This window comes from Hylobates moloch, unplaced genomic scaffold (assembly GCF_009828535.3).
Source record: "Hylobates moloch isolate HMO894 unplaced genomic scaffold, HMol_V3 SCAFFOLD_7, whole genome shotgun sequence".
Lineage (NCBI taxonomy): Eukaryota > Metazoa > Chordata > Mammalia > Primates > Hylobatidae > Hylobates > Hylobates moloch.
Genome location: NW_026652282.1, coordinates 116,933,815 through 116,948,891, shown reverse-complemented (window position 1 = coordinate 116,948,891; position 15,077 = coordinate 116,933,815). Strand labels below are relative to the sequence as shown.

The window sequence follows — 15,077 nt, the reverse complement described above, 5'->3', positions numbered from 1 at the left end:
GACCCCCTAATGAAAACAGGTTTCCATCCAGATGCAATATCTCCACTATGGCATTAAAAGCTCAAGCCAGGAAAACCAGAATGTTCTGACCCTTCATTGTAATTAAAGAGCTTGTAAGAGCAGATGTTCCTTAGATCAAAGACCTTTGTATTAGTATAATGAGTTTATCTTGAATATATCCACCGCTTTAGTTATGCACTAGGTTTTGCATGCATAAATGGAAACTAGATAAATTAGCAGCAGTGTCGTACAGGCCCGTGTCATTATTGCTGAGAAAACATAAAGCTGGGACCTGCTCCTATGTTTGTCTTACTATAGTCACAGCATATGATTCAGGCTTCTAAGAAGCATGTTATTAAACTCCTTAGGAAATTAAACATCCCTCAGTCAGCTCCCAAGATACAGAGTATTATAAGTTACTATTGCCTGTTACATCTTGGCCTGGCAATTAATAATTTTCATAACATCTGAGCCTTCACTTTTTTTTTACTGATTCTTATGAAAATGTGTTAGAAAAGTAAACTGCTTTGTAAATCCTGATCTTATAGTTTAGGGTGTGTTAGCCAAACACAATCCACATTTTCCCCTTGCTTTCTTTGTCTGATTAAAATTTAGAGCGGGGAAACATATTTTCTATTGACAGACTGGAGAAATACGTCTAGCCATAATTTTGTAGTGCTGAGAGGGTCAGAAAATCTAAGTGAAATAAACAGAGACCTGTATAACTGCAGAATTAATGAGAATGTTCTTTTTCTAATAGGGAAAAATACCAATAGCAGGAACAGTGGTGACTAGATTAGATGAAATTGAAGGGAATGACTGCACATTTGAAATCACTGGTAGGTAATTTTCTCTTTCTCATGTAACTACTTCCAATTCTTTTTGGAATGAAGGGGAATTTAATAAATAAATGCCATTATTTTCTGTTACATAGGCCACGAGCAAATTTTATGCAGGCATGGCAAAGCATATTCCATTTCCTGGGATAATTAGGGTACAGCAATAGCACAGAGAAGTCTCCTCTCATTCAAAAGCCATGGCTTTGCCATTAGTTTCAATCTTCTGTTGCATAAGAGCTACTTGTGAGAGCTAAGGAATAACGAAATGGACTGATGTAAATGCAATTTTCTTCCCCTCTGTCGTTTGTTCCCTGGTGGCAAAAGAGCCAAAGATAGGGACTTTTATCAGCAATTTTATCATCAGCCCATGAGTTAGTAAGATTTGGTTGTATTTCTGAAAAGTTCTGAAAAGCCATCAAACTTTCTTCACAAATTGAGCATAATGCCAGGCTTCAGTAATGCTCCCTGACATTTTAGCTTATGATCCCTTTTGCCAGGTCTGTGTCATTTATATGTTGGTGCTGATATGGCACAGTGGCTAAGACTGGGATCATGGCCTTACCCTCTTCTTTCCCAAGAAGGAGCCTAAGGTTTGGTGTTTGCCAAAAGGTTGTAAACAGTCTTAGTTGGATCTTGTTCCAACTTTGATACTGGGGGAACCAGGACAATATTCCCACTTTAGACTTAACTAGATGGACTATGTGCTTACGTTTTTGGATTGCAAGTTTATTTATGGTGAAGTTTTACACCACTTTTAAGCTTCTGTAAGCAGTAAAAATCAAGGACAGTTTTCTAAATCAGACATGAATATTTATTCACTTTGTAATCACAGGTTATCTGTTTCTGATATAGAAATTTCAGCAGGGTTATCCCATAGGTATGAAAACCCCTGAAAATACACACCCAAGTCTTAGTTGCATGAAGTGTATTTATGAATGGGACAAGCTCAAGTTTTTTCTTGCCTTTTGTTTTCAAATTGATCATAATTGGGGGATGTAGGTAACACAGTGGAGAGAATTGTGGTCCATTGTAACAACAACCAGGACTTCCAGGAATGGTTGGAGCAGCTGAACAGACTCATCAGAGGACCTACTTCTTGCAGTTCATTATCCAAAACCTCATCGTCATCATGTAGTGCTCATTCCGTAAGTAGTCCATGTGTTCTGTCCAGAAATTATTGAGTCTTTCGTCAACTCCTGCCTGCTGGAGGCTTACTTATAAAAAGCAGCGAGCACACCCTTAGTCTTTTGGGCAGCCTATATTTGTAGATTTTGAAGTACAGTTAAACCTCACTCATTCTGATTTCTCATTATGAGGCCCATCCAAATTAATGAAAAGGTTTACTTAGAGTGTGCAGTTCTGTGTGACAGTATTCAGATACCCCAACTAACTGCTAGCAAAGTATTTCTAACCAGAAGTCCTGCTAAAATATTTTAATGATAAGCAAGGCTTATTTCCATGAGCAATGGTTATTCTCCTACTAACAATGGGCTAAGTCGAAACAAATAGTTTACCTCCCTAAGTACTTAAACACCTCCATGTCATCTCACTCATGCTCTCACATTTGCTCAGTAACCTTCTTCAAAGGTAAACTTTTAGCATTGTCTCCTTCTGAGTTATCACAAATTTAGACTTTGGAATTTGAATTGATGAGATTTTACTGTACTTGCTGAGTGAGATGGAAGATATGCTGTGTTGTTTGTTAACATATAAACCTATGATACCAAAATTCCAGTTTTGAGGACTGTGTGTTGTGGTTGGAAGAATATGGGCTTTGGCTTCAGATCTGGGTTCAAATCTTGCTTTGCCAATTACTAGTTAGTTACTTCCCTTGACTGAGTCTATGTCTGAGGCTGTTCTCATGAAATAACCTATTTAAGCACCTGCCAGAGTGCCAAACATATCACTGAACTCAAATGTTGACTGCTACTCCATTTTCCTTCCTTACAGAGGAAAGAAAATTAAATTAATTAAATTCCAGATGAGAAAGGGAGGACAGGATCATGGAATGTTGAGTCAATTTTGTGCTGTTTCTTAGAGACCTGATAATCTGGACTGGAAAGAGCCAGTTCTCAAACTGGAGACTTTTGTTTTTCCGTCTATCCCTTTCTATGGCTGTCTTTGCTAATCCAGTGAAGCTATTGTTGTTCTCTCACTGTGTGGCACAAGGTCGGGTTCAGATGGCAGATTGCCAACATCTCATCAGACATTTTCCCAGTCTTTTAGCTCTACCGGACAGCCCCGAGGACCCTTGGAGCCTCCTCAAATTATAAAACCGTGGAGTTTAAGTTGTCTACGACCTGCACCTCCACTTAGACCATCAGCAGCACTAGGTTATAAAGAGGTAATTTTGCTACCTATGGTGTAAAATGCTTCTGACAAGTTAATTTCGTAGCTTATTACAAATAGTTCTGTGGGAATGTGCTAGAATTTAAGATAGGTGGTATATGTGAGTCAGTCTTGAATTGCCAGACTCAGTGATTTGTTTGATTTCTTAATTTCCCATTTCCCATTGTCCATCTGCAAATATATACTGAATATCTACAGGATCTATGTGCACTGCCTGAGTGTTCCCAGTCTCCTCCTGAAGTGCTTCTGGTTTACCTTAATGATTATTATGATAATCCTTTAGATTTGTTAATAATGTACACAAATCTCAAACAAGAGCCACTTCATTGTAGTTGAGTTGCCAATGAAGCAGACCTAATTCAGCATTTGAGATCATTTTGATCAATTTGAACCAAATTAGTAAAGTGTTACGGGACCAAGCTATGAGTCCAAACTATAAAAGTGATATTTGTTGCAATTGGAATGAGAAAAGAATTTGGTGAAAGGAGTGTCTTTTAAAAAGAGGCTTCTCAGAGACAACCTTAAAGGCCATTTAATATTTGGGTAGTGTGGGGATTTAAAGGTTTTATGTATTTTTTTTTCTCTCGAAGTTGCAGTCAGGAAGTGTCACTCACTAGCTTCTGTAACTGTGTGGAGTATTACTTTTCCATCCAAACAGTGGCTTTATCCCTAACCTGTCTCAAATCATTTCAGATTTCAGAAATGATCCTCATTTATTAGTAACTGTTCTTTAAATTGGTCTTGTTGAGTGAAGATTAAGTTTGTGACAGTTATGAGATGAGTCTTAGAATTATGGGGCAAAGGCAGCATATATTTCTATATCAAACGTGTGTTTTGATGAGTGATGCAGACTTAGCTCAATTTTGAGTGTTTTGATTGAAACCACCGTGCTTTTGTTTCGATTAATTGTTGCTACCAACTCTAAGTGCAGTAAAAATAGGACAATATTTGGACACTGGAGGATTTTTTGATCCTTTCAACTTGACATGATAGGACAAACAACCCTCGAACTGAATCTTTGTTATGTAACTCTGTATAGAATTTGGTCAGGAAGCAGTCCCACAGATTTGCTTTGGAAATTTACCTGCAATTCTTGCAATCATCCAATTTTCTTCTTTGACTATGTAAACCAGGAGTGCCACTTCATAGTTACCTAGACCCCCTTTTTAATGATGGATATTTTATAATTATCAGTTATTAAATTCAAATTAAGGTGAGCTTTGAAGAGTAAAGTTGACTTAATCTTTCACAAAACTAATCTATTAAAACTAAGGCATGATCACTTCGTTTCTGCTGGGGGAAGAGAGTTATTAATATATTCCTACAAGATAGTATGTATTTCAGTTGTTTTCAGCATTTGTTATTCTGCACAGAACTGTATTCCTCGGGCTTTTGCATGATAATATTGCATCTGAAACTAATGTGGGAAATGTGATTATATTCCCTCTGTGTAATTTATGATAACACTAACATTTCAAATGTTGTTTTAGAATTATTGATAAGTGGATTTGGTCATTATAACCATCGACCTCTCACGCTCATCTTCTCTTTCTTTACATATTCATTTTAGAGGATGTCTTATATCTTAAAGGTAAGGGTAGTACAATATCTTTGGCTTACAGTGACATCATAATGCTGTGCTGTAACCTTTGATGAATGAAGCTTTCCCTTATGCTTGTTTTGTCCCTTGTTATAATTGGTGGCTAAAATATGAAGATGCAATTTTGACATGTAAGTACTTTGTTCAAAAAGCAGGCTTGTGTGAAATACATATAAAAATGTCATAATGCCCTAAAATGCCCATTTTCCTGTGTTTTTTTAAAATTCTGTTTTTTTCCTGTTATTTTTGTCATGTGAGAGTTTTTCGTATCTTGTCTTTTTTTTCAAGTGTAAGTACTGTGGCTAAGTGAAATAAATGATTTGTTTCCTGTATTTTAAGGTACTATTAATAATTAATATCCATGCTCCATGTATACACATTTCTTGGAAAATTGGGATAAGGTGATCATGAGAGTTTTTTCCTAAGTCTAAGGTCCTAATCTGTTTACAGATTATTGGATAAAGGATTAAGGATATTGACAATGAGTATTTTTTGACCTGCTGGTTACTCATATGGCAAAAACAAATTCAGTACATTTATTTTGTCTACTAGTTAAATACATGGCTTTATATATGGATAGTTAAGTTTGGCTGTGGGTGTGTTACTTCTAACCCAAAATTATTTTTTAGGAAATCCTTCATTTGGTTCTTCTCCCTGACTGTGGAAAAATGGCTTAGTCTTTCTGCCTTAATTTTCCTGTCTCACAAATGGAAATTATATTCTTATTTGTGGGACTGTTTCTAAGGCAGAATTATTTAAATAGCTTTGAAGCTCTTTGAAAAGTGATCAATACTACACTAGTGGTTACAGTGGTTATTTAGTTCCCCTAAAACTGTATCAGTGGGGAACGTAAACCAAATTAAGAATACTGTTACGTTTTTAGGGTTGACATCCCTTACTTTCTCTGCAGATGGTTCCCTAAAGCCATTTGGCCTCCTGGAGAATCTGCCACATTTTCAGTAGGCACACTCCACTCTTAGTCCCACCTCTGTGCAAATTGAGAGGATAATGTCTTTGCCTCTGTTTCATTTAACCTTTTAGAGTTTATTGGAACCATTTTAATTGTGCATAGAATTAAACATTGATGTACTCCTAACTGAGACTGTCAAAATAAGAGAGAGGAATTCTACTTAGTTTCATTCGTGCTTTTACTTTTGTTTTTGAGGGAGAATTTTAATTCATTAAGAAACCTCTGTCCTCACAGGAGTCTAGCAAAAGCCCTAAAACGATGAAGAAATTTCTTCATAAAAGGAAGACTGAGAGAAAACCATCGGAGGAGGAATATGTGATTAGGAAAAGTATGTGTTTTGTACTTTCTGAAAGTTGTTTATGGATAAATTAACATGAGAATCTTCTTTTATGCGACGATTTATTTGAAAGCAGATGATTGGAGCAATTTTTTCTTGACATTGTCTTTTACATATAAAGAAGAATGCATGGAAAGCTTTGGTCACTTCTTAAACATTTGAATAAGCTTCTTACGGCTGCACTTCATGTCATCTTAGGCAGATGTCATCTGTATCATTTTCGTGTTGAGTATTTGGCCTCACCTGGTTTAGAACCTCTAAAGGGACCCATTTCCTATGGATACATTTTTTCCCTCTTAGTTTCTGATACTTGAGATATTTTTCTGCAGGGCGATAGACTAAATAGACCCGAAGGCTGAAGTCCTTCCAGAAGTCCCATGCTCAGTGATGCTCTCAGTTACTCAGGGAATCAGCCTGCCCACATCTAGAAACATGATTTCGTTTGGAGACAGACTGCAAAGTCAGTCAGCCAGTCGATATGGACATATTTGGCTATAAGGCTGTGAACAAGGTATTTTGGGACACAAGGTACTTTGGGACACATGTGAAGGAGTAAGTGATGTCTCACAAAGAGGTGACAGAATTGTGTGTATCAGCTGGGAATATAGTTTGGATAAATATTTGCTCCACTTCAGCTTTGGCATGCCCCACCCCCCACCCCCCACCTGGTTATGCACATTGGCACGTTCACAGGGTGCTGCCATCCAGCCATTGCAAGAATGAGTTTGGAGTAGAGGAGAAGGGAGAAGGGAAAATGAGTGACTATGCCAACTGGTTAGAAAATTGGGTGGGGTTGGCCGGGCACGGTGGCTCACGCCTATAATCCTAGCACTTTGGGAGGCCGAGGTGGGCAGATCACAAGGTCAGGAGATCGAGACCATCCTGGCTAACATGGTGAAACCCCCTCTCTACTAAAAAAAAATACAAAAAAAAATTAGCTGGGCGTGGTGGTGGGTGCCTGTAGTCCCAGCAACTCGGGAGGCTGAGGCAGGAGAATGGCGCGAACCAGGGAGGTGGAGCTTGCAGTGAGCCGAGATTGCGCCACTGCACTCCAGCCTGGGAAAGAGTGCAAGACTCCATCTCAAAAAAAAAAAAAAAAAAAAAAAGAAAATTGGGTGGGGTTAATGAGGGAAAGCTTCCTAAAGGTGAGCTTTGAAAGTTAAAGGAGAGGAAGGCTGGGGTATATCGATGAGAGCTAAGCTAGCAACAAGCTCAGTGCTGTGATTTTGGCCTCACTGAGACCACTGACAAAACACCGCCCCCCCACCCCGGTCCCAATGTAGAGCTCTGGGCTTCAGGAGTAGGCCCTCCACTAAGCTGAGCTCACTGAGGCTGACTCCAAAGCTCCATGAGGATGCTGTCACGCTTCTCCATCACCAGCGTTGGACAGCTCTTTCCCCTGCCTTTCACACTCTACTGGTCAGAGAAGCCAGTCCCAGGCAGTGGAGTGTGCTGCATCATTTTGAGGGTCCAAAAGCATATATCTGGGAAAAGTCATGATGAATTAAATTTCACAGGTACAGCTGCTCTGGAAGAGGATGCTCAGATCCTTAAAGTGATCGAAGCCTACTGCACCAGCGCAAATTTTCAACAAGGCCATGGCTCAAGTAGGTTCCCCCAAACTACTTTCTCTAGTGAGTGACGTTTCTTCTTTACTGTTTAGTGTCTTTTAGAAAAAGAGAAAAGCAACCAGGACGGGTTGCAGGGTGTGGAAAGCAGGTGACTTGGTGCAGAGGAGTGGTGCAGGACTGCATCTTTCAGATAAGGTGGTTTTAGCTACCAAGCGGTTTGTTTACCCACTGTTGTTTTTCACCCAGAAAGAGAGATGCAAGAGTAAAAGAGTTGGAGGTGATAGAAGTGAAATTTTTTTTAAAAGTTGTTCTCCTTTGAAGTACACAGATACCTTCACCAACACTAGTTAGGAATTAAAGGGCCCAGAGAGTTCCTGTGTCTGTGAACTGATGCTAATCTCTTCTTATAGGCAGATTTGGAAAGGAAGTCAAAATACTATCTTTGATCAGCTGCATATTTAAACGAACAATGCTTCACCAAACTCAGGTTTCAAAGTTGCTCTGAAAATCTGGAAATGTAGCTGCTTAGCCGAGGTTGTCCAAAATGTATAAAATTGATCAGGGAGCTATTAGGTTAGGGTATTTCCCCAAACAACTTTCAGGTTACAAACTGAAAGTGAGATAATATTTTCTGATTCATCTTTATGCTTTTTAAAAGAGAGGTCACTTTGATTATGTCTTTTGTCTCCCATTATTATAGACATTCAGAATACCTTTTGTGAGGTTTTTGCACCTGCATAAGAAATGAATACTCCATAGTACTCCATTTTGGACATCCAGTGACTAATCATTTGAGTGTGGGAGGGGATTTCTTAGGTGCCTTGACATATTCTTTCAAAGTAATGCATCTCTAAGACTGACATAAAAGAAGCATTCTACTGGGCACCATGGCTCACACCTGTAATCCAGAACTTTGGGAGGCCAAAGCAGGCAGATCCCTTGAGACCAGGAGTTCAAGACCAGCCTGGGCAATATGGCAAAACCCTGTCTCTACTAAAAACACAAAAGTTAGCCGGGTGTGATGGCGCACACCTGTAGTCCCAGCTACTTGGGAGGCTGAGGCAGGAGAATCTCTTGAACCCGGGAGGCGGAGGTTGCAGTGAGCCAAGATTGCACCACTGCACTCCAGCCTGGGTGACAGAGTGAGACACTGTCAAAAATAAAGAAATAAAAGAGAGAGAGAGAGGGAGGGAGAGAGAGAGAGAGAGGGAGGGAGGGAGAGAGAGAGAGAGAGAGAGAAGGCATTCAATGTGAAAGTTGACACATTTGGCCGTGAAGAGAGGACTGTCACACTCTGCTTCACAGAGAAAACCTGGCTGTGGCTTTGGGCATGAATAGCTCTGATAACATGTTTCACGGAGCCAGGAGAGGAAAGTGAGGGCAGTTTTAGTTCTGAGAACTAGAGAAGAGAGGGGGACAAAGAGATACCAGAAGCATCCCTTCTACAAAATCTGACCTCATCTCCTCCCGCACCACCTATTTTTATATTTGACAGAGTGGATGGGTCTGCAGCTGGGAAGTGCAGCCAGATATTCTGGCTTAAAAAGACACATCTTCACCCTCGCTCCCTACCCAACCTTTTACATGTGGAAGATGTCTGGCACTGTGCTTGTCACACAGCAGATCATTTAGCATCATGGTGACCTCCTGTCTTCTATCCCTCTCTAACCAGAAACCCTGTTTCTCTCAACTGACTGCCCTTGGCTCTTACTGCATTCAGCCAGTCATTCAGTCAGTTTGCTTTCCACTTATATTCATCCGTTGGTATCTGCAGGCGATTGGCTCCAGGACCCCCAGAGATAACAAAATCTAACGATGCTTAAGTCCCTGATATAAAATGGTGGAGTATTTGCTTATCACCTCCATATATCTTCCCATATACTTTAAATCATCTCTAGATTGCTTATCATACCTAATAAATGTAAATGCTATGTAAATAGTTGTTATACTGCCTTGGGTTTTAAATTTGTATTGTTTTTTATTTTTTCTGAATATTTTCAATGCGCATTTGGTTGAATCCACAGATGTGAAACATGCAGATATGGGGGGCCACCTGTATTAAGCACCTACAAAGTGCTAGGCCCTGGAGAAGGCAGAGACACATCTCACCTCTAGAAAGGGGAGGTAGTCAAGTGAAGGCAGTGAGTGTGCACACCTCTGAAGGAACTTGGCCTAGAAGAGAGGAAGCCAGTGGCTCAGAGAGACCCAAGATTAAGCACTTGAGCTCTGAGAGGAAGGATCCAGAGTGAGGGAGGTGCAGGAGAGCTGTTTGGTTGTGCCCCCATGCCTGTTCTGTCACCTCTTCTGTCCCAGAGCCTGGAGACATTCTGGGCAGAGGACACCTACATCTTTGCTGATGATGTGATAATCTCCAAACCTTACTCCACCCTTGATGAAAATGGTCTTAGGAGACATACCTACCTTACCCTATAAGACTGTAAAGAGAACAAATGGGGGTGATGATGCTTCTGAGGCCCTTTAAACACATTGTGTTTCAGTGCAGTGCTACTGTCAACCTTTTACTACAATGACAAAACACCGTAGCATAGGATGTAGTGTGTCCTTCCCTGGAGATTTGCAGGGAAGAGTGATCACTGGTCAGCTCTTTGCTCTGGAGGAGGCAAAACAGGAAAGAATGGAGGTCTTGGTTGTAGACAGGTATTACAGGGCTCTTTTGCATTATTTTGCTGAATACAAAATGCTTCCCACCTCGGCAAGATTGAATCAGTGTATTTGGCCATTTAGAATTTCTCATGTCAGGAAAATTTAGTCAGCAAATGATGGGTGACTGTCCTCTGGGTGTAATGTAGCCACATGCTATGAACAAAGACCCTTCTGTAACAATAATGGAAAAGAACTAACACCCACTATTTCTACTCTTCACTAGTAACTCTCCCTCCTCCTCCCTCTTGCAACCTTTGTTTGTAGGTACTCGAAAAGATTCCATTCCACAAGTCCTGCTCCCTGAGGAAGAGAAACTCATCATTGAAGAAACCAGAAGCAACGGCCAGACCATCATGGAAGAAAAGTGAGCAGAACAGGCAAAACCTTGCCTAGTTTCTCTTGGGGCTGGCAAGAAGGTCTGGTAGGACGGGGGCCTCCTAGAGAGTCTATGATGAGGGACAACCCCTCCTTATCTGGGAATGCGGCCTGCATTGCTGTGCATGCATTTGGGAGACTTTAGAGGGCTACCCACTAACAAAAGGAAGGAGGAAGGAAAGGCAGAGGTGGCATAGCCCTCCAAGGCAGCTCCAGCTGGCAGCTGCCCCTGCAGCCAGCTCCCCATCCAGTAAGCTGCTTCTGAGCACGTGGGAACATCAGTGCCCTGGATGAGTTTAGGAAGTGGCCGGGAATTCCAGCCACAGAACCAATTTCCTTGCCCAGAGAGATGCCACTCACATGTTTTGAGTCAGAAGCTGTGCTTTCACATATTCGACATCATTTAAAATCCTACAGCAATCCAGTTAGATAAACATTACTCTCACCACTTTCACAGATAAAGAAACTGAGGTACAGGAAGTTCAGGGAAATTATGTCTCTGACTTACCTTTACACAGTAGTGTGGGTGACCTAATGGGGAAAATCAGGTTAAGTACCTTCTGGCTCATAAAATTAACACAAAGTAGCCAAATAATTCATTTGTCTAAACTTGAGTCATTTCTGAAGTCAGGCCTAAATTTGCATAGGACAGCATATTTCAAGGTGCTTGGCATTGTCAATGCATTTTACATCTGGTGTGTGAAGTGATACAGCAAAATGGTTAAGTACTTGGGCTCAAGCAAAAAACAGTGTGGTTCAACTCCCACGTCTGCTACTCATTAGCTGTGTGACCTGGGGCAAGTTGCTTCACCTCTCTGTGCCTCAGTTTCCTCATCTGTAAAATAAGGATGATGGTAATGCTTTCAGAGTTGTTGTGAGGTTAAGTGAAATAAGTATAAAGGCTAGCACTCAATAAATAATGATAGTTAATTCTTATTATAACTATATTCATTTTTACAACTTTGTGAGGTTTTCAGAAAATGTGCTATTATCCCCATCTTACATGTAAAGAAACTAAGATCAAGAGAGGATTAGAAGGAAACTGGTTCCTGGAGAACAGAGGACTAGTAAGTGGCAGGATCAGAACCAAAACTTAGATCTCCAAAATCTTTGTCCAGGGAGAGACCCAGAGAGGAAAAGGCTGTTCCGCAACCCAGCCAGGGTACTTCATCCTTTTTTGGGTAACGTATGGTTGGGATATTCTAGAAAGAATGCCTCTGACTTTGTGTCATGTGCAGTCAGAGAACTGAGAAGGGCAATGTCATAGCACAGATATTGTAGACTAGGCAGTCTTGTGATACCTTTCATTATATGATAGGTGATGTTCATTCCTGCCCCAAAGCTAGAGAAATCAAAACCTTATGACGGGAATTGAAAACATCGAACTCCTAAAAACAGAGAGCAGAATGGCGGTTTCTAGGGACTGAGGGGAAAGAGGAAATGGGGAGATGCTGGTCAAAGGGTACCAAATCTCAGGTATGCAGGATGAATAAGTTCTGGAGAACTAATGTACAGCGTGTTGACTACAGTTGGCCCTCTGCATGCGTGGGCTCTGCATCTGTGGATTCAACCAACCCCAGATCAAAAAATTATTCAGAAAAAATGGATGGTTGCATCTGTATTGAACAAGTACAGATTTTTTTCATACCTAATAAAGTTTTTCTTTTTCCGTCTTTGTTGAGGGATAATTGACAAAGGTGTACAATGTGATGTCTTGATATATGTATGCACTGTATTATACCATATTGTTTTTTTCCTAAGTAATATGGTATAACAAATATTTACATAGCATTTACATTGTATTAGGTATGATAAGTAATCTAGATATGATTTAAAATATATGGGAGGATGTGCATTGTTTATATGCAAATACTATGCCATTTTATGTTAAGGACTTGAGCATCTGTGGATTTTGGTATCCATGGGGGTCCTTGAACCAATACCCCATGGATACCAAGGGAGGGAAGACTGCATAGTTTACAATGGAGTATACTTGAAGTTTGCTAAGAGTGTGGATTTCCACCACATACATACAAAAGGTAACTATGTGAGGAGATGGATATGTTAATTAGCTTGATTATGGTAACCACTTCACAATGTATACATATATCAAGACATCACATTGTACACAGCTTTGTCAATTATCCCTCAACAAAGCTAGAAAAAGAAAAGCTTAGTGACGGGCCCTAGTCTCTTGTGTTTTGTTCACCCAAGCTGGGAAGTGAGTAGAAAAGGAGGAGGGAAGTATAGAAAAGGTGTAATGACATTGCATTTAGCTAAGCATGTGTGGTGGTGGTTGTTCTTCCATCAAAATGAAGAAGATGGAAACCATTTAGAGCAGTACCATTCCCAATCAGCTAGAAAGTCCACTGTTTTTCGGGATCTGTATTTTTATAAAGTGGCTTTTATTGTTAAGTATTTTAACAGTACCTCAGTGCAAGCCATTTGTCTCTGAATTTTATCTTTATGTTCTAGGAGCCTTGTTGATACTGTTTACGCCTTGAAGGACGAGGTCAAAGAACTGAAGCAGGTAATAAAATATAAAAGTCATTTTCTCGGGTAACAGAACCATTCTCTTTTCCTTGCCTCACACTGCTCATGCTTTCAGGGAAGGCCTAGGAGCAAGATAGCGAGGGGGGATTTTTATTTTCCTTGTGTCATCAAGGTAGGTTTTGTTGATTTTATCATGTAGCCTTGAATTTAAATTTCCGAGGCTTGCTTTTATTTCTATGTAGTAGTTCACAATAGAGTCCCAAAGTTAGTTACAACTTTCCTGTTCTCTGACATCCATAAACAGACTTTAAGAAAAGACTAGTCGGCCGGGCGCAGTGGCTCACGCTTGTAATCCCAGCACTTTGGGAGGCCGAGGCGGGCGGATCACGAGGTCAGGAGATCGAGACCACGGTGAAACCCCGTCTCTACTAAAAAATACAAAAAATTAGCCGGGCGTGGTGGTGGGCGCCTGTAGTCCCAGCTACCCGGAGAGGCTGAGGCAGGAGAATGGCGTGAACCCGGGAGGCAGAGCTTGCAGTGAGCCGAGATTGCGCCACTGCACTCCAGCCTGGGCGACAGAGCAAGACTCCGTCTCAAAAAAAAAAAAAAAGAAAAGACTAGTCATTCATGAGTGTGTAAGTGTAAAGAGAACCATTCATCATGGTTTGTGGGCTTTTCTGCCGATGTGGTCCAGTGCTCCGTGATGCACACTGTGCCTTGTGTGTGAGGACTGACTGTATCTGGTGACAGAGTGAAGGATGCATGGGAGGGGAGACAGACCAGGGCCTAGAAGACCACTTAGGAGGTTCTTACAAAACTCAGGGTGAGACCTGTCAGAGTCCTGAACTGAGGCAGGGTAATGAGGCTGGGGAGGAGGAAAACTAATGTAAAGGATGGCATATTGCAGAGTTTGAACTTATGGACGAGGATAATATGATTTTGAGATTAAGAAAGAGCCAGGGATTAAAGATGAAGCTTCTTCCCAGGGTGGCTAGTTGCATATGGTGGTGCCCCTTCATGGAGATCAGTAATCACAGGAGGAGGAGAAGTTTGGGGTGTTGAGAGAGATACTGAGTTCACTTTAGGACCTGATGAGTTAAAGGTGCTTGTGACATATCTAGGTGGAAATACCAAGCTGCTGCCAGGTAATCTCAGGTACGTGAGAGGATCACTTAAGCCCGGGAGTTTGAGGCTGCAGTGAGCCAGGATCATGTCACTGCACTCCAGCCTGGTGATAGAGTGAGATCCCATCTCTTAAAATAATAATAATAATGATAATAATAATAATAATAATAATAATAATAATAAAAAATACCAGGCTGGCAGTTAAGATTGTGGACCCGATTCTCAGTAGACGAGGTCAGTACCAGAGATATTTAGGAGTCCCCTTAATAGACACTTGGGTTGAAACAGAAGTGACACTAAGTGAAAAGCGAGTTAAATTAGAAGAGGATCAGGGCAGGGAAGAAGAATCCAAAAGGTTTCCCAGAGACAGGCAGGAGAATCGACACGCTGCTTTGTCATAGATGCTGAGGGAGGGAAGGTTGAGGAAGGAAAGAGAGTCAGTGATGAAAGCTGCCCCGAGGATGAGCAGGAGGAGCCCTTGGAAGGGCCCCTCTCTGTTTGGTAATCAACAAATCTTTCCCCATCATAGGAAAATAAAAGAATGAAGCAATGCCTGGAAGAAGAATTGAAGTCAAGAAGGGACCTAGAAAAGCTGGTGCGGAGGCTTTTGAAGCAAACAGATGAGTGTATTCGAGCCGAGTCCAGTAGCAAGACCTCAATTCTTCCATAACCATCACTGTGCCACCGGGCGGAGTGTGCCTTCAGGGCATCTTGAAATATCCGGCTGAATGATTTGACTCAGTTTGCTCACATC

At 41.0% G+C, this 15,077-nt stretch overlaps 1 protein-coding gene across 3 annotated transcripts in view; it reads left to right on the top strand.

Annotated features, from left to right (window-relative positions):
- The window catches only part of ARHGEF6 (Rac/Cdc42 guanine nucleotide exchange factor 6), a 117,256-nt gene extending 102,179 nt beyond the window's left edge, over positions 1-15,077 (top strand). Inside the window, exons 14-22 of one of the 3 annotated variants that reach the window (XM_032757723.2) lie at positions 761-839; positions 1,839-1,984; positions 3,046-3,183; positions 4,759-4,779; positions 5,993-6,086; positions 7,613-7,702; positions 10,595-10,694; positions 13,181-13,235; positions 14,853-15,077. In XM_032757723.2, the coding sequence (XP_032613614.1) occupies positions 761-839; positions 1,839-1,984; positions 3,046-3,183; positions 4,759-4,779; positions 5,993-6,086; positions 7,613-7,702; positions 10,595-10,694; positions 13,181-13,235; positions 14,853-14,993 (864 nt within the window). In that variant the 3' untranslated portion in view covers positions 14,994-15,077. The remainder of the gene's footprint in view (positions 1-760; positions 840-1,838; positions 1,985-3,045; positions 3,184-4,758; positions 4,780-5,992; positions 6,087-7,612; positions 7,703-10,594; positions 10,695-13,180; positions 13,236-14,852) is intronic. The other 2 variants (XM_032757724.2, XM_032757725.2) reach the window with 2 other exon arrangements.